General features: G+C 37.2%; 1 protein-coding gene across 3 annotated transcripts; it reads right to left on the bottom strand.

The window, feature by feature from the left end:
- Positions 1-2,019: 2,019 nt before the first annotated feature.
- On the bottom strand, positions 2,020-19,948 carry LOC142986227 (proton-coupled amino acid transporter-like protein acs). Of its 3 annotated transcripts, none has more exons than XM_076134586.1 (8): positions 19,790-19,948; positions 12,796-12,873; positions 10,672-10,734; positions 10,093-10,450; positions 8,951-9,244; positions 7,895-8,070; positions 4,053-4,240; positions 2,020-3,835 (listed from the first exon to the last, which is right to left on the bottom strand). In XM_076134586.1, the coding sequence occupies exons 2-8, from the start codon at positions 12,858-12,860 to the stop codon at positions 3,561-3,563; spliced, it is 1,419 nt and encodes a 472-aa protein (XP_075990701.1). In that variant the 5' UTR covers positions 12,861-12,873; positions 19,790-19,948; the 3' UTR covers positions 2,020-3,560. The 3 variants fall into 3 exon arrangements, with proteins under 3 accessions (XP_075990701.1, XP_075990699.1, XP_075990700.1); XM_076134584.1 differs by lacking the exon at positions 19,790-19,948 and adding an exon at positions 17,420-17,575; XM_076134585.1 differs by lacking the exon at positions 19,790-19,948 and adding an exon at positions 15,157-15,300.
- Positions 19,949-20,551: the final 603 nt, after the last annotated feature.

Genomic DNA, 20,551 nt, shown 5'->3' with positions numbered 1-20,551 from the left:
ATACTTTACTTACACTAAAATGTGTTTTTCTCAGACAATAGTAAATCGTTTATTTTCACGACATGAAATGCATCACATATCTGTGTCACAGTATGGTGAGTGTCGAAATAACAAAAACAATATCAGCATCGTGACCACAGCGACTTTTGCACGCGAATCGACATTATAATAATAATACCATCTGAGTATACAGGTTTACGGTGGACACGTTACTTATCTGTAGATAAATAAACCTAGAATTTACCACAGAAGCTCAGGTTAGACTCATAGAATATTAGCAATATAGCGTTCATCCATCTAAATGCTTACCTACTAAACGGAATTATAACGAAAACTTTGCTGATCGCTTTCCGTTCGTTCGAAAGTTCGAAATACTTAGGCCAGTTTCACGATTTAGGTAAGTGCCGGATAACCTTACTGATAGATAAAGTGACAGCCAATCTATGAAAACAAACAGATATGACAATATTCCGCTTGATAAAGTAACCGAAACTTATTCAGAAATGCTGAAACTGGTCGTAAGTATTTCGTTTTATATTACAGATTTTTATTGGAATATTATTGGTGAATGGTTAGTTAGTCCTAGCATTGAAAGACCTTGGTTCGAATCCTGGGTTAATTTAAAAGTTGAGCTTTTGCCATTTATAACAAAACAAAAAATATATAATAAATAAACAATTCAAAATTGTAAGTTTTTGAAAATATGCAACCATCTTGAAAACAGATTTAAGTTTATTGCTAAGTTATATATTATTGTTAACTTGACCCATACGTCTTCATCGTCTGATAAATACGACAATACATGTTTGCCCTGCTACTTCGCATCTGAGGCTTTACTGAATTGCATCAACAGCAATGCCGTTGAGCGCCAGTTAATTTTATATGTCTGAATGTAGCTACAGTTCTACAGATAGCGAAAAATCATGAGGTATAGGCAAGGTGGTGGTTTCACCCAAATCACGCCAGATTGCGCCAGTTTCGCTGTGATTCCGTAAAGCCTTAATTTCTTTCTGATAAACATCGTGTAAACCTTGATAGGTTAAACAATGCTTTGTCACTTTCAATTAATTTTGACACTGTAATCAAGTGAGAAAAGCACACTGCATACCTAATCAGGGGGCAATTATGTTTCTTAGTTGACAACTATTTGATAGCCACTACGCTGTACATGGATTTCTCACTTAGATTATGGTGATTTAACACGTTACGTTAAAGCAGTAATGTACTGAATAGTGACAGTTGAGATACACAATACGCATGCAGAGCGTTGTACGACTTTTATTAGTAAGACAGTAACAAGAATCAAGAATTTCTAAGTTATGGGCTTAAAACTAAAATCTCGTACTATAGTTGAGCCATTACAAACGTACGAACTATGACATACTTATTTGATTGATAGGACAGTGTGTAAGTGCGAGCGAGAGAGCCCGATTATGTGGCATGACGTAGTTCGCACTTTTGAAATGGCCCAACTACATAGTAGACGTATGGTTATTTATTCTTATCTCCGATGAAAAAGGCCCGTGTTTAATTGTAAGTATAACGTTTGTTTAATATTATTTTATGTTTAAAGACTGAATATAAACTGTACAGAAATATACTGTGTCATGTTTATTTCCCGCTGCATACGTACAACATAGATAGAGTGAAATAAACACCCATTAGGTACCAGGCATAGATACCTTCGGGAATGATAGAGAGGTTAAGACAAAGCCTAAATAGAAATCAGCAGTTTGTAATTTACTTGATCTTGCTACAGTTTCGTTGTTAGATAGTTTTTATAAAGTATAGTTTGACCAAAAAGTCGCTGAACTGTTTAAATTATAAATTCATTATTTCGAAAATGTGACAATGATTAGAATATTTAATTACAACTAAGTACTATAACAATTTCGTAAAAAAGAGATTTCGAAAATAGGCAGTATAGACTTTTGTAGCTACCTGTAGCTACCTACTAGTACCTGAGGATATAACTTATGGGTCAATATGGAACAGGGACTAATAAATAAAACTCTCACGCAGTAACAAACGTTTATTTTATAATATAAAACAATAAACGCAGGTACATCGCTATACAAAACAAATACTATATCTATAACATCGAAAATCATGAAAACAAGATATGTACATAAATAATACAATATGGTCTATTGCCAATTTAAGGCCAGTTTTAAAAACTTGGCAATTGTCTACGCGTTTGAGCCAGCAATATACTGGAGAGGCGATAATGGCACTTTCACGCTCGGGCGGTTTGCGAAGCGCGCGGGCGTGCAAGGAAGTATAGAATGTACGCTTCTTTACAACGGAATGATTCACCTCACCGTTTAATTCAAGATTATGTTCTGAAAAATTGTTTGGATCTGTTTTTTAGCTGCCAGAGTTGGTTATTTTCAAATTTATTCAACTAACAATTGTTTGCGGCAAGGTTAAGTGTATCCACTCATTTTTGGATTTGTATGTATTCGTACTTTTCTCTTAGTTGTTTGAAGCATTTATTAAAATGATGTAGCCTTTTCTACTAAACGGTAAAGCAAATCACAAAGTTGTTAACAAAATTGGGGTATTTCACGGAAAGGTGGCAGGCTAATCAAAAAGATGCCTACTTGTGCTTCTACGTGCTCTCACGAGGTGCTCAGCACCAGACGAACAACACCGATTGGGATCTCACCAGTCAACCATCACACCAAGCAGAGCCGAACCAACTCTTTTGCTACTCAGTGGAAAAGGGATGTAAAATAAACGTAACAAAAGAACACTTAAGCTCTTATTTCACTGTCAACACACCAGCTGTAAAATGAAGGTTGGGTCTTCAGAGGAAGAAGACTTAATATTTAGTTAAAAATATACGACTTACGCCCTTTTCACATTGAAGTAGCAATAAAACAATTCAAATCTTCCAGCACTAATGTTAGCCGCAAATGTTTTGAGATTCATTTAACCCTCAAAATAGATTTGTTCAACAACGAACGGAATATAATGTAACTTACATAGCCTTTGCCTTTTAACATTAAATTAATAAATACACTTAAATTGACCTTTGTTTAATTGACCGGGAAAGACCAGATACGTCCAACAAGACAATTTTTTATATAAATGCAGCCAAGAGTAAAAGATCTCATGGCGTTCAACTATAGGTTTGGTCAAGAACCGTCCTGCAAACATTATGACAACGTGTAATAATAAGGTGCGAAATTTTATGGCTATAACGAGAAACTGGTTGAAACATTGCTTTTTAACATAGTTCCGCCAATAACATGCTGTCTTTTAAAACGCCACTTAAAAATCATCACCTTTTCATTACATGTCGAATGGTCATCAAACCAGGTCAATTGGACACAAGTGCTCTGCGACCATTGCTCGAGTGGTGGCCAACATGAAAAGACATTCCCAAAATTTGTACGTTTTTTCAACTAGTCTATATTGGACGTTTACTATTGGTCGTAGCATCGTTGTCGTCGGATGAAGGAATCACAGAAAGCCTTGAACACTTGTATTGAGGTTTACAGTACGTGGTTTTAGCGAAGCGTACTGTAACTAGGCGGGGGGAGGAGAGAGTGACGCTAGGCGTTCAATGTCTTAGCGTCTTGGGCGTCCTTTATGAAGGACACGACGATACCGTCGAGAGCCGTGTACGTGCCAGCGACGAGGCCGACAAGTCCTACGATGAATAAGAATATGTCCTTGAGCAGGCCGACCTTCGCAGGGCCAAATTTGTCCGGGAAGGAGAGACACATTTCCATGAGAGCGGGGAAGCAGATCCCCAGCGCGGACAGGCAGAGAGCTCCGAACAAAGAGATGAATAATCCCAGCTTAGGTACGGCCACTGCCAGCACGACTGGAATAGAAAAATAAATTTTGATTACTTTTGTGAAATCATTAAACAAAAACATAAGTCATGTACAAAAAGGACGCTAACAATTGGTGGAAATGTATGAAAAATTGTGAAGACGTTGCGCTAAAAATCCAAAGATGTAAACCTAGAAATAGAGATTCATAAAATGGAATGTAATAAAAATATCAGCAGGCTATCAAAAATGTAAATGGAAACATACAAGTGATCAGACAGAGTACGACTCTGAGGGCGTATTCAGCAACCCTGAGCCTTGAAGCAGGAGCGCCGGAGCTTTCCAGACGAGGCTGCAAGTATCCCCTCCACACCACCTCCACCGGTACGTAGCAGTGCAACCCGTAGCTGATGAAGATGGCAATCGCGAACATTGCTATCGCGCTGGTTGCCAACCTGATAAAACCAAAAAATATTAATATAATGAAATAATACCAGAGAGATGAATAAAAAATAACACGGTATATTACATATATTATATACCATCGCCTACTATACCCAAAAGGTGAAGGCAGTATAAGGGTAACATCAGTGCGAATAGTTTTTGAAATACACCCGCGTCGCATGTAATGGGGAGCGAATGTGGCGAGTATATTGCAATATACCGGGCTCTTTATCATAATTAGAACTGCCATTACAAAAGTGATGTTTAGGCATTGATATGGATTCTGTTTCTAAAAGAATTGTGTGTATTTACTTCATTTAAAGTTGGCATTCATAATCACATCATTTACTAACAGTAAACCCGGTATTTTATTAAATCAATAAATAATTAGTTTCTACTTTCTTCACCCGTAAGTACCAAAAAATTTTCTACAAACATTAATACACCTAACAACATTATCTTACCCAGGAATCAAATGCGAGACAGAACAGTTACGCAACATCGAGCAAGAAAAATATCAGCATAAAAAATATTTCGATTGTATTGTAAGCGAATCACAATGGCATTTTATCAATCATGTTTGAATAGAACTGCAAATTATTACATAGATGCATTGTTTCAATGCGACAGATAAGGACATCACATATACAGGTAGGTACTTCATATATTGCGTATTATGACGTCACTCTCCGATGCATGTTTTTTGTTACTTACTTAAGACGCATTTAATTTTACAAAGACTTGACCTGAGACTTCATAATCTAATAGCTCTTGATAAACTTCGTCCGCCGGAATTTTTTAGTCTATTAGCGTGGTACATAAGCTACTAGTTTTATCGAAATTCGGTTAATTGTTTTGACGTGATCGAGTAACAAAGTTCAATTCTACTCTAGTTTAATGATGTGGTCTTGAAATACACTTTTATTACATTTTTCAACAATGCGTCACAGGTTTTTATAGCTCCATTCAGTATTGAACTTCTGCTGCCGGCAAACGACCAAAAAATATTAACTTAAGGTCCAAGATTTTTTGATAAAATGTTAATTAGCAAATATTTACAGTATCGCTTCATATTCAAAAATAAGAAATTTCGAATATACGTAGATAAGAAAACAAGCTTGTTTTACGGGTGTTATTTGTGTCATGGCCATTGGTGTATTCCTGGGCTGATCGCCAAATAGTTATGGTTTACAGATAGTTTACTCTTCGCCTCCGAGATCTAGGAAACGTAGCTGTCATTACACACCTTTATTATATAACTAATGATCTTTTTTGCAAGCATTTATCATTTTGTAGAAGATGTCATATATTTGTCATAGATTATGTATATCGGTATATTTTCTTTATGATTGTAAAAACTGTATTTGATATATCATTAATTTTCAAAACGAAATCTGTTCAATATAATTCCTCCTACTTTTAAAATAATATGCCTGTAAGGGAGATTTTGCTAAATAAGGTAAAAAATATACAATTTTAATGCCTCTTAAAGGGGTAAAGCAGAATACCATTTTCGTTGATTTGAAAAGCGTCTGATATAGATGTCGTTTAGTGTCAAGTATCCTAATTAAATTTAACCATTATTTTCAATGTCATAAACAACAATATTGGTTCAAAAGTGTAGCATTACTACACAGTGTAGCATTTTAATTGAAACGCGATAGTAAAGTAAATGTGTTACACTCGGAACACTTAACGAATGTGACCGCCAGTGATCGTCGCCTATAAGTTCATTCACTCACAATTACAGCGCAATGTCGATCATTGTCACATCATTTGACCGTATTGTCACTGTCTTAAAACCTTGGAATACCATTACTATGTATTGATGTGGATTAATGGGTTTTTAAGTAGGACAAACACGTGAATTTATTTGATTTAGTTTTTGACACGTTTTCATTGAGAAGTGTTAATAAAGGGTAGTTTTTTTTGTCAAATTTGAAGAACTCTTATTAGGTTTTAATACGACTTGAATGAAAAATCTTTGTTACAGCAGTGGTCCTTAAAATCGTAAAAATTGCGCTCGTTAAAGTTCTTCCAAATTTATGTTTGTGGTTAAAGTCATTGTTCCAGTAATTCGGCTTAAATAAATCACGCGAATAAATTGTAAGTGCATGAGTACTTTTTTCACCTAAAATGTGTCAGCATTTTCAATTCCACAAGGCACAGCCTGCCAGCTAAAGAATAGTCGATTTTTTTGCATTTAAAATATTACTTGCCCCAAAATATTACTGGCCTAATCTACGATTCTGATAAACTTATCCTTAACCGTCATTGTAGGTTTTTTAAAGCTTGGGAATCACTATCATATCAATAAAAAAAATCGTAGCGAAATGAAACAACCTACATCTGTCAGAAAAAAAGGCGTGTTTTATCAATCACGGTAAATAACTAACATGCATAATAACAAATTGAATGGTGCAATTGGATTGCAGTAGCAATTGCCATGGGCCGTGGACATTGGTCCCGTCGTAGTGGCGCCCCGCACAATGAGCCGAACCTTCACAGATCATAGAACATTTCAATATTAATTGTGCCTTGATTGCGCTTGTTGACTACAATATTTAATGTATGTATCAAGTGGTAGATTCTTTGCAAGGCCTTCTCAATAAATGGAAAATGTCACAAGGTTTACTAACATTAGAGATGGTTTCGTCCTTGACAATGTTTTTCCTGTCTAAAATTGCATTATTGTTACAGTATCATCTGGGGGCACGGAAGTGCCCCCGCAAGTCGAGCAAAAAAAAGCGGCACGGCCGTAACATCCTTTTCTCGAAGCAATTCGGGCTATTTTTGACACCCCTATAATTTCTTAGTGGATAAAACAAGAAGCCTGGATTTTCAGCAACTAATCAGTCATTGTATAAACACGGTATATTTAAAATTTCAGTAAATTTGAACCAGTAGTTTAAGAATGACAACTTGTTAAAATTTTGAATTTTGTCACTCACTGATTCACTGACTCACTGACTCACCGATCATCAAAAGTCTAAGGTACTTCTAGCAGACTTAGAAGCTTAAAATTTAGAATACAAAACAAAAAAATACCTTTAAAACAAATAGATCGACTTGGTCATCGCAAGAAAACACAAATTCGCCATTAACATTTCAGGAGCATTAACTTCTCGTCGTGCTGTGTAGTGTGATACATACTAATAATCAAATCATGCGATGGCCAGGTCGGTCTATTTGTTTTAGAGGTATGTTTTTTTTAAGTTGGCATGATAATAACATACGTAATAACTTAAGACAGAAGGTCCTTTAAGTAGAGACTAAATAGATTAATCGACTTGGTATTATATAGATCTCACAACTTTTTACGGCGAGACTTGAGGTTTTTACAGAATGTTTTTGATGGCATTCTATATATCTCTGCCCAAACCTTGAGGTAATATTATGTACTGTCACAGGCGTAATATTATGTATGTATGTTATGTATATTTTATGTAAAATATTTCAAGGGTGACAGGTGAAGGCTGATGTTCGATTCTTCTAAAGCAGTAGCAATATGAATAATGAAAAAGATTTCCGATAAAAGTCTAATAATAGACTGTCTAGACTTGGCTTTGTATGTAGTTCAGATAATAAACACCTACAAGACTATTCTAAACTCAGTATTCGGGACTAAAGAAGCTGATATAATCAGTTAACCATCGAATACTTACGATCCATGAGGCAAGTCAAGAGTGATAGAGTCGCTGCAGTCGGATCGGCAGTACACGTAGCCAAGGGCTCCCATAGCGACGTACAGGAGCACGATGATGGTCATTCCACCGTTCAGCACTCCGAGCGGCTTCCCAAAGGCCTTTGGTGTCTTCATGTTGTTCTCGAGGGCAATGACCTGTAACATACCCCGCCCGCCTCTGCTAAACTAGCTCTCTACCGCAAAGCATTAGAACATTCGCTGGTAACAAACTTCGCAATTGCTACGAAAGGTTGAATAGATGGCAAAACATTTAGTATGTTATTGAAAATGATTGTCCTCTAACCCTTCTATTCAGGTTCTTATGAGGTGCAATCAATCGATCAATGAAAAAATTTAATGAAATGTAAACGGCGCCGTTTGAGATGTAGTGCATTAAAAGTTATAATACTCATGTTTTTTGTAGCAAACGATAGAAAACTGCATCGATAAATTCCAAGTTATAATAAAAAGATTGTCTGTGTAAAAATAACTTAGAACGCACTACAAAATGAGATTTAAAATGATGACGGAAAACGTGGGATCTTGGCTACTTTTGGGCACAACAGCAAATGAGTTAAACAATACTCGTGCTACTTAAAGTGGTCTAACAGTCGTTGGTTTCAGTTCTCGTAATAGATTTACGCCCATACACGACCTCCTGTTGACCGTTAAATGGACTACGTCTGGACAAAATGATAACACTGGAAAGTGGAACAACATTGTAATTGACTGTGCCATTTCTCTCGTCTCTAACAGGCAATTTCCACCAACTTGGAGCTAAGTCTATTCTTTACCAAAATCAGACACTGACTTAATAGGCAGTTTTGGATTAGAATGCAATGTTTTATTCATAATCTGATTTAGTGACCATCATGATTGTCTGAAAACTATTGTAATTTTATATTTTTGTAGTTTTCAAAAACACGACCCATATAATTTAGTTGTACATCACATAGAGCGCATGTTCCAATCTTATTCATCTGCACCTGAATACTGGTAAATATATATATCTATCACGCCCGGTCGCGAAACTCACCACACCGACGGCCGTGAGCGCGAACAAAATGGTACCGAAGAACAGAGGGAACGTAGCTGGGGAGCCCCACAAGTCCAGAGGAACGGGGTCCGAGGTCTCTCCCTTGATGGCACTCTTGCTGGTACTGATCAGGTAGTAGACGATAATGCCCAGGCCAATGAACGTAAGCACATTGGCTAAAGCAGAGAACGGTGCCAGGAGCTTCAAACTTGGGATCAGGTTGAACGCGATCAGTGGTACGAGGATGATCAGCATGTGGAACTCCACAGCCATGTTGTAGTGAGGGTCCACCATCTGAAACCATTAACAATATATTAACTTAAGCTCCAAATTGTCCAAGACTCTTGTATAAACGAGTAACAGTAGGAATAATATCAGTCAATGAGTGTGCATGCGTCAATTTGTCTGTCCCAAACAGCTGTGTTTCTCCGAATCTCAATTACGTGGCGTAGAAACTTTAATTGGACTATCAACAACGTGTTAGCTATAGTTTGGTTGTCTTTACACTTTACTCCGATACATAATTTTATAGAATTTTCTTTCACTACATTCTTGGAAACAATTGTATTCCATAGTAGCTTGAAATAAAACGCGAGTGACGCGAGAAATTCTTGTGTGATTGAGCTGATATGATAGGTGTTGCGTCAGCGCACGGGCGCCTTATTACTTCTGATGAATATTGACGTAAGGATGCGGCACCACTTGACTCAATTGCGTCGAGCGTGGTCCCACACTCGCGCCCTTAATCGTCACATACTTAGAGCACAGGTGGCTTATTTCAAACCCACGTGGTCTAACCAAAAATCATTTTCCGCCATTCAAGACCTGTAATAGCTACGCTGCCAGGGACAATTGTACGGTTGGCCACTTGTCAAATAAAAAAAAATACGTGGTAAGATCATGTCCGTTTGCAGCTTACGTAAAGTATTGTGACTAATACTATTTATTTATAATGCGGAATACTTTAAAATATTATTTTATGTATTAAATCAGTTTGTCAGCAGATGTTTGATTATAAGTTCGTAATGTCATCGATCTTCGAGTTCGAGTGCGAGTGATGTTTAATGAAACTCTTTTGCATTACGAGTTGGACGTATACCTTTTAATCTAGTTACTATTTTTGACTTTAAACTGACACTAACCTTCTTGATATTATCTGCAATAAACACGATGTACACGCAGCAGATGCCGAGCTGGTACACAACGAGGAAGACGTCCACGGTGATGGCGAGGGCGTGGGAGAAGCGGCGTAGTGGTTGAGGGCCGGCTTCGAGAGCAGTGCTCATGGATTGAGGGTAGGTGAGGAGTGGCACACGTAGGAGCTTGCAGGCAGCATACTGCGAGCGCACGAGGACGTGCAGGCAGTGGGTGACGAGGATCCCGACGACGACTGTCGCGATCACACCTGTCACCAGACCAGCTCGGGCAAAGGCCTGCGGCATCGCCAGGATACCGGTTCCCAAGCTGCATTTGAGCAAGTGTACCAGGGTTTCCCAGTTGCTGCAAAGAAGTTTAGGTGTCACATCACTCTTTCCAAGGTTTTCTTTAATTATATGCTTTAGTATGTAAGATGAGTGGATATTAAGCACTCGATCGAAGAGTTCCCATTTTAGTATAAATAAACAGTAAACACTCATATTTTGAAAGTGCAACTGTAATCATTACCCATTAACTAGGTTCATAAAGAAGAAAATACGTTGAGGAAGAAGTTATCAACTTACTTGGTCGGTTTTGGAAGCATACGGTGGACGTGAGGATCATATTCTTCGGAGGAGGCTCCATTTCTGAAAACAACACAAACATTAGGAACCTCATCATGTAGATTAACAGAATTCTATTCCCAAATACGGCAAGTACCCTGTGTTTTCCATATACAATGGTTTCTACCCCGAATTTTAATTTGTGTTTTAGAAATATATAATTTTCTAAACATAATGTAATGTTATTTAAGCCTTTGTAAATAGATTTCGCACAATTCATTTTGAATTTAAATTTTAGAACTTTTTGATTTCATTTGATCCTCAAAGCCCAAACTGGTATTTTCTAACCCGTTTCATAGATATAATATAAATAGGTAAGAACGGGAAGCATGCGATCTTCAGTTCCACTATGAATACCTTATATTGGTATTTCATTCATCTCTTTTTTCCATGGAGCAAGTCGTTACACCGAAGGATTGAGTGAAAAAGCATAGTAAGTCACGACAAGTCTATATTTTGTCTGTATCTATAAATTATCTCATGTAAAATTAATTCAGCGGTTTCGACGTGAAAAGATAAATACCTTTTCTATTTAATCTTTGTAAGTATGGATTATAACATACATAATTATATCAAATTGTACTACCGTATTTTCGAATTACTAAGCAATTTGTCACGATTATTGTAACGCAGATGAATGTACGGCTAACTCGAGTGAGACAGTGACCCACTAATGTTCGGTAACTTCCGCTGGCATCACGATCACACGATCAGCGATCGTCGACTACCGTGACGATATGTTTGTATGTTTGTATGAACATTGTGTATGTGGTAATCTACCTCTCATAGGAAATGGCACGTGTAGATGTTAAATTTAATACTTTTTTACTAAATTAGGTGACTCGTGTGGCTCTGTTCGTTCAAATTTTCCTCTATTTCAGCCGTACGCGATCGGTTCAAGAAGAATAGTTAGGCTTATACCTGAATGCGGGTTTTCAACTACCTTCATGAAAAATGTGAATTATTCAAAAATAACTCATTATCTTTCATACATGATTTAATACTCTTCTAACCAAATAACCGTGTTTTTTTAATTATGATATTATATATACATATAACTTAGATAAACACATGGAATATTTCACAAAGAATACGTTTCATGTCAACGAAATCACGGGTAGAAGCTTGTTTATTCATAATGTTGTGTTTAAAATCGATGGAAAATCTTACAATAGTAAAGAAAATAAAATATATCAAACACAAAACACTAAAAGTAAATTGTTTTATTTTAAGATAATATCTGTTTTATTATAGTACAATACGCGGTTTTTTATTACTTTTCTATTTAGGTCGTCGAAATAATGTTCTCTTACGACACTATTCGTCATCATCAAGATATAAGTGACAAAATTATTTTAAGAAAAAAACTACTCAGTGTCTTCTATATTAGTGTGTGACAGTTATTTGAAACCCGCTAAGCTTTACATTGTCGTTTCCCTTAGATTACAGAAGATTAACACATTACGTTATAGCAGCAATGTACTAAATACTGACAACTGAGATGGTCGTTTTTCAATTGTAAATTCATGGTTAACTTTACAATTTTAGTTAATTTAGGAGGCTTTTATTATTACTAGAGACACTTCGAAAGAATGTCAATGAACTTTGCTGGTTATATTTAGACAATAACCCAAAAAAAAGTTCGAGGCTTTCAATAAGGATGTTTCCTAGATTTTATTTTGTAGCCTATCTGAAAAGCGCGTATTTATTTCTTTTTATACGTAACATATCGATCTCGGAGATACATTGAATCATCGGAGATTTATTAGTCTCCTACCCTAAAATAACGCACCGCAACCACCTCATCTTTCTCTGGTACTTTTATCTGTCGCAAATGTGGTCGCGGTTGCCACTCCCGCATAGGCCTTTTCAGCCACGAACAAAAGTGCACGAATTCTACCTGACGCCACCTTAATCATCTGCAATAGATGTATTCAGGCCAATGATGATGACCCTAAAATAATTTTAATAAAATTGAGCACCTAGCTAGTCGAAGAATAAACCTCTAAGCGACTGTTAGGGATGATATTGTGTGAGCGACTTTATTTACGGCGATCATGAAGTGAATGATGATGAGAGACTTACTGAAGGGCCTGAGCTGCTTCGCCAACCGGCTGCAGCTGTACCGCTTCGGCTTTATCGCGGTCCATTGTACAACAGCTCCTGTGAACAAAGAGATGGACATTTTTTTTAAAGATTTAACACATAATTGAGCGTATACACATTTTTTGACGTTCCCAGCGCTATTCCCTGTTAACCCCTCCTTCCCAGCCTCTCTCTCCTACCTCTCCATTAGTTTCAATAATAATTTGTATAAAAAAAAAGTCAAATCTTATTCTAAAAGACACAATCTATTTTGATTGGCTGATGTTGCTAACTTAACTATAGCCGATGTTCTCTCATAAGGTTTAATTAACACTACTTTTTGAGCCGGTGCTAAACTAGTAAGACCTATATTTTTATCTATACAGGGTTACCTAGAAATAGTGCTAGGTTTTCTAGGGCTAATTGATAAGTAACACTGGTCTAGACGACTTGAGGCATAGAGACGATATTTATAAATATTCTATTTTTGTTAATACTTAAATATTAAAACGTAGTGCTTGATAAGATAACATTAAGAGCCGTGATTCAATGCCGGTACTATTTATTTGTTTTTGACGCGATATCAGAGACAACCCAGCAACCTCTGACCCAAACCTTAACATAGTTAAAATGAGCTACAATAAAAATATATCTAAACGTTTCTTAAAAAAGAAAAAAAAAGCGTCCTATGTCTTAAACCACCTTATATCTAGCTCTTTCTATCAACTATCATTTATCTGTTTGTAGGGCTCGTAATAAATGGCGTTTTTTGGGCTCTGCCTTCCCTTATAGGAACAAGGCGTTATTTTATTTATGTATACGATACGATAGTACCAGGAGTAACACGTTCGGTACGTTCTGCCCTAACAGGGATCCAAACCGCAGATACTTTTCTGCTATGCTCCATAGTCCGAAATGTCACTTCCTAAAAATTTTTTTGTGAATAACTACACCCGGGACTGTAAAATTGTAAGAAAATGTATTTATTTGTTTTGTTCGTTTATCATAAAGACTGTAGACTACCCTCTTATTCACAAACACACTATAAACCTATTTTAGTAAAACCACTACTACAATATGTTTTCTGTTTTTCATTTTGCTAAGGAGTGAAAGAAACCAAATATCTTATAAGCCTTTCTTAACTTTATATGTTTATGAATATGGCGGTATATCTTTTATTATTATCCGATCTTCCATAGGACAATTCCGTGTCTGCTCGATTGAATGAAGTACGAACAGGTTAAACCGCAACATGTGATATGTTCAGTGGTTCAGTCAGTAATACTAAGTCATTATCTGGTATATATTAAGTCAACTATATTATCCCTTTATTATGTTTAAAGAAAAAATATATGTATCTTAGCACGACTACATCTGCATGGAGAGAATTTCGAGGTAAAAACTATAAATAAAAAAATGAAACTACATTACCCTCCTACTGCTGGGTAAAGGTCTTCTCCCGGAATCCTGTTATGATATGTATTTGTATATCAATATTTAATTTACTTCTACTTAAAATTCAAAATATCTTATGTTTCGTAAACTTTGTAGACAGTATTTGAAATAGTCATATCATATCTAAAAATTTCATCAAAATTTTATCAGTGCTTTCTGCGTATAATAACCTTCCGTACATCCTAAAGTAGGTTCAAACGTTAGCATCACCATCATCAGTAGTAACAATAGACGTTTTAATTTCAAACCAAAAACCCGGATTGTAGATAAACTTCATGTTACAATAAAAATAGAACCTAAATACAACAACGTCTCCTTTCATGGTATATGAATAGAAACAGTAACTAGACAACTCAGATAGAACGCTCAAAAACTCTTACAAACCACATTTAGGCATGATATTATTTTTATTTATTTAAATTTCTTATACAAAATTTGTTTAAAGGCGGACTTAATATTACCTCGCAGATGTTATAATTTTAATCAGAATATTTCATTACCGTTAGATTTATAATAAATAAATAAAATAAATTTAGCCCATTAATGTCCCACTGCTGGTCAAGGGTCTCCCCTCCCGTAATGAGGCAGGGGTTAGGCCTTGAGTCCACCACGCTGGCCAAGTGCGGGTTGGATTAGATTTATAGGCAAATTGGATAAGGATCAGTTTTAAAATTTCCAACCTAGTAAGAATACTTCTCTACTTTTCAGTAGCGCGATTATCCAAACTCAAGAAATAACTATAGAATAGTTAAAGCAAAATTTTAAACTAAAAAATATTTGTTGCAATATTCCTTCAAGCACATCTTTATATCACACAGCTGCTCGAGATTCATCACAGTATCACGTATAAAGCGCTCTACTAAATACAAAAACATTGGCGGAAAAATAACTAAAGTATATACTCACGAGTAACCGGCACGCACAAACTAAAGGCTAATACAATAGCAGGTTCCTAGTCCCACTGGCAGTCCACGTCAGTGTGTTCGAGGTACAGGATACGAACTATCATTATCAATCGCTACGACTATTACACACTTGACTATCGGCCCCCTGCGACCCACACGCTTCTTATACTCTGTTATAATATCTAAGAATGCAAAGCTATGATTACCTTTGGACTGGCTGATTAGGGGTGTGCGATCGTTCAATTATAACAGACTAGCTGACCCGCGCAACTTCTCTTGCGTCACATAAGATAGAATCGGTCAAAATTATTCCCGTTTTTGTCACATTTTTTATTGCTACTCTGCTCTTATTGGTCGTAGCGTGATGATATATAGCCTTCCTCGATAAATGGAGTATCTAAAACTGAAGATTTTTTCAAATCGGACCAGTAGTTCCTGAGATTAGCGCGTTCAAACAAACAAACTCTTCAGCTTTATAATATTAGTATAGATAGGCGTAAAGAGCCTTAGTGCGATTTATCTTCATACTAATTAATAATTTCAATACATACATAATTAATATCACGCCTTTTTCCCATAGGGGTAGGTTAAGAACGCCACTTGATACAATCCTTACAAACTTCCCTTGTCTCATTCACAGCAATACATCTTGTCATAGAGGATCACCGGTACCGAGTACTACGCACCCGACTACTATTCAGGACGTGTATTTCTTGAAAATTCTATGTAGTGAAAAAAATACAGTTGAGCTGTATCAGATAGGCCACCATCAGATGCTTAAGCCTGTGGGGCAGTACACAGTACAGTCCTCTCTACAAAGTTGTCGGACAATATCATATCATATTTTTACAGATCTTAGATAAATCTACATACATAACGCAGAGATCTTGTGCAGAGACCTTAATAATAATAAATAATAATTTTAATTATAATAATATAATACATACATTTTTCTTTGCAATACATTGGTGCCTTGATGTAACAAATTAATCATCATTATTTTAGCAATAAATCAATGGACGGAATAATTACTACCAGACAATTACTCTCATACGGCAGCAGCTAGAGGACTACATAACCAAATTAAAATGTAACCATGTCGTTAATATCTGGACTTTCCAGTCTACTATTGTTTAATAGCCTCTATCGATGTATGACTCAACCGTTAGCCCTTATACAAAACGACCACCCTTTGTGTCGTGCACCCTACTTTGATATAAGTGTAAAGTTACCCTAATAACGTAAAGTTTTACCCCTATGATGATTAAGGGTTTTTACAACGGCCAGTTTTAAGTCGGATTGGGGAAGGCTATGCTATCAATTAAGTTTTAGTCATTCCGTCTCGTGATATTTATTGAGTTTGTACATTGGATCATAGATCATTTAGAGTTTAAATAGATCACTCGATGGATCCTTTAATAATAATTGGTAAATACTGGAAGTTAACGTGATATTATAATAACCGGAATGGGTAGAAAACGAATGCCAAATTATTACGGACTATGGTCCATTCCATCTGAGTTGTCACTCTCAGTATCTAACATTTCTAATGCGAAAATCTGTATGCTATTCTTTCGGATCAAAATTACTGATCATATTTTTATGAATTTAGGCATGGCGTTAATATTTGACATAGTAGCTAAAACTAGCTAGGCAAAGTAACACTGGGTTTTTAGTCCCGGTTATAGGCTCCATAGCATATAGTTGAAAATCCGATAGTTGTTTTCTAAATACATGTGTATCGAGACAGTTATAGATTCAAATACTATTATTATTAAAGTTTCACATGTCATTGCTTCTGTAATTTAGAAATTGACACCGCATGGAGCTCTGTGATCTGCGAATAATGATGGGAAATCAACTAAATAACTCGTGGCAGTTCCTCATTGGGGATACCAAGTGACATAGAGAAACGTTACCCGGATTTAACAGTACTACAGACTTTCACAATAACTCATCAATCTCCATAAGCAAAGGAAATGAGCACGAGTATTTAGACAACATACAGCGAGTTGCGTCCGTTCCCTGTTTACTGTTTGTCTCTTAACTCGTACACAAAACCCCAGTTTCACGAATATTTGATTCACTCATATTCATTGATTCTCATTACAAGACATTCTGTTCCGTCCTAATTCAAACAGCGTTAATTAAAGACTCAATTGAATAATATCTTTGACACATTGGTACAATAAAGATCGCAAAACACATTAAATCAATGGGAAAGAGAATTGGACTTGGTATTATTTTTCGCGAGTAATACGTACATTAAATTTGATGGAGTTGTGGAGTAGACACTGGGTTGGGTTATTAGATGAGCGCGCGGCGTGCGGTGGGCGCGTAGGCGGCAGTTTCAGGGGCGCTCGGGGCCCGGCTCGGTTGCTGGGCGGGCGCCGACTGAACGCGCTACAGACTCGATGCGCACGCGTCGCGATAACACGTGTATCCCCCTCCCTACTCCGATCCCCGCACATCTAAGCCCTCGCTAACAATTACTCCAGCTGCACCCAAACTTTTGTCCTGTCTATTTTTTACATATCATCTTTTGAGGAGGTAGGCGTAGGCCGAGGTGTGTTGTGGAAATACAACCACATATCGTAGCAATTTCAAAACTGCGTTGCCGAACTCTGAGCTAACTCTGGGAAAATAGAATATTGATGCCCGTCCCGGGAATAGAAGTTGAGACCAACCAATATTAACGACAGATTGATTGAGACTGTGATTTTGTTTTGTTTTAAGACTTAACTTGAGATTTATTCACCAAATGATTTATTATTCATTTCATTCGGGGTACTTATAGAGAATAATCACTACGTATGTATGTACGCCTAGTATAAAAATCATATTCCGATGTTTTTACTTTGTATGCTTAGATCTTTAAAACTAAATAGCGGATTTTGATGCATTTTTATTGATAGAGTGTTTCAGAAGAAGGTATTTTTTGAAAATAAGTATCTTTTTTGACAGGGCGAATTCGGGGCGGGCCGCTAGTTTAACATAAATTAAAAAGCCCATAGCACCTTCTCCGACAAGGGCATTAAAGACCTCGTGAACACCATATAGCATACACATATCACAGAGCCAGTAAATATAAAACATTTTTCTTTTTTGGGGTAGTCATAATAACGACTACCGTCTCCTTCCGATACTGGGCCTACTATGAGGCACTGAGGTATGTTATTCTTTCTTGTTTTTCCATAAATACATCTAACACTCTAAGAGTTGCTCTTGTGTCGCGGGGACTTTTATAAACATACAAACAACTCTCACACAAAGTACAACCAGACCCGATACAATTTTATTTATGGATCGCACAAATAATTGTTTCGTGTGGGAATCGAAACCGCGGCGCAGACGCAATAGCGGCGTGGCGACCTAAACCACTGCGCCACAGAGGCAGTCTGTTGTGTTCTGTAACTGATAAATGTGTAACTGATATTTGTAAGTACATACAAAGATACAATCAACAACGAGAATTATTACTTATTGAGTAAATATTTCTCGAATTTAGTACTTATATAAATTATGTACGTAACCTTTACTAGCATGATGGTCCAATTATTGTAACTGGATTCGTCACTACCATAGGCATTTGTATTATTGGAGAATGTATGTAAAAGGGAAAGATGTTGAAAAAGGTGACTTCTTCTACGTCATTCCCTACAGGCCTACACCCTCTCACAGATGCTCGCTCTGTGGAACAACACACTGCCGCGCGGCAATCCATGTGCAAGCCAGTGCGCATACCCTGTTTACAGCAAATATTCGGTTACCAGCGAATCAGCGACCGTCGCGGCTAACACAAAGAACTTAAATTATTTAAGCAAGTTCAACATTATATGAATCCTAAGCAGTCATGGAGTATTCGTCAATTTTTATCTGTATCGGTTTGAATTATTGGGGGCTCAATGTGACAGTATTCTTGGAAAGACCGTTTGAAATCTCGTTATTCGGATGAAAACCGAGGGTCATCTTGGTAGAGAATTATGTTTATTTCCAAAATAAAGTAGGTGTATCAAACACCGTCAACTACATAAGCCTGTGGGTCACTGATGTATTGAATTCTGAATTTGGAACACTTCCACCAGCCGCCAACCTTCCAGTCAAGGCTCGCCATTAAGTTGTTGGACCATAGTAAACTGTAAAGATTCAGTTTTGCACTAATAAACTATCTTTACAAGGTGAAAGTTTAAGTGTTTAACCTTATTAAATGTTTTGTTTACAGCTATTCAATGAAACTAGCATGATCAACGCTACGAGTGCAGTACTTTCTATAGAGTTTATTGAATTATACTCCTCCTATATTAGATTATGTTCACATTACACGTGTCATAAATTATTTTATTTAGCGCTTAGTTTCACTTGCACAATGTAAACACACGGTGGACAGTACGCATGCGTCGCCCGGCGCGACGCTTGTGCCTCGTGAGCTTCACAATGCAATCGACGCGCGAGAACCGCATACGCTATTTATTGCAATTCTATACCATGACACAAAACCTTCTTTAAATCCTATAATTCAACACTTACAGAAATACAAACGCAACACCGCACTTATTAAAACCCGAAAAACACTTCTGTTACGCAACACGTTACATGAATTATACAAAACTATGACTGAGAATCAAATTACATACCTGGTTTTCCTTGGCTAAATCAGCTTGGCGAAGATGATGATGATAGTTTACGGAAAAGAAACCGAACAGGCCGAATAGACTGAGTACTCCGATTTCACGGAAGGCTCGGCAGCCGAGCGGCGCTATAGCGCAGAGGAGCGCGCAGAACGAGTGCCGCGCGGGCACGCGCCGGGCGCCAGTCGGGCGACCACCCCTGCGCCGCCGCGCCGTCGCAAAACGAACCTTCAGCAAGTGCCTTGGTTGCACACATAGCGGATATTTGAGATAAATACATAGACTTCACTCCTTTTAAACCTGAAGGTTTAGGCGGAAGCGTATGGAATACACCTTGGGTTCGGCGTGAACATTTTTAGTCCCATGCAATTGGGGGCAAGCCCATTGCTATATATTTTACCCCGAGCCCTACACGGGGCAAAATATAAATTAGAAAAGACCAATAGCACTTTGCCTGACCCGGGAATCAAACCCTCATGTTCTGCAGTCGGATACACTACCTATCGCGCCACAGAGGCAGCCACAGAGGCGGTCACTCATATATTTTTTGTATTTTGAAAATATGAAGTTGTTAATCCATAATAAAACTAAACACAAAACCGAGTAATCAATAACGGAACTCAGACGAATTCGTTAGAAGATGAAAAACGCAAGGTAAACATAACTACTAATTCCATGTTTTAGCAGTTTGTCCGGCAGCCATTTGGCTGCCAAACTCTAGAAGTACTCTACGAGTAACGACTATCGACAACCGGCTAGCTTTCGATA

This window comes from Anticarsia gemmatalis, chromosome Z (genome assembly GCF_050436995.1).
Source record: "Anticarsia gemmatalis isolate Benzon Research Colony breed Stoneville strain chromosome Z, ilAntGemm2 primary, whole genome shotgun sequence".
NCBI lineage: Eukaryota > Metazoa > Arthropoda > Insecta > Lepidoptera > Erebidae > Anticarsia > Anticarsia gemmatalis.
Note: the sequence above shows the minus strand (reverse complement) of the source record. Positions and strands in the feature narration are given on the sequence as shown.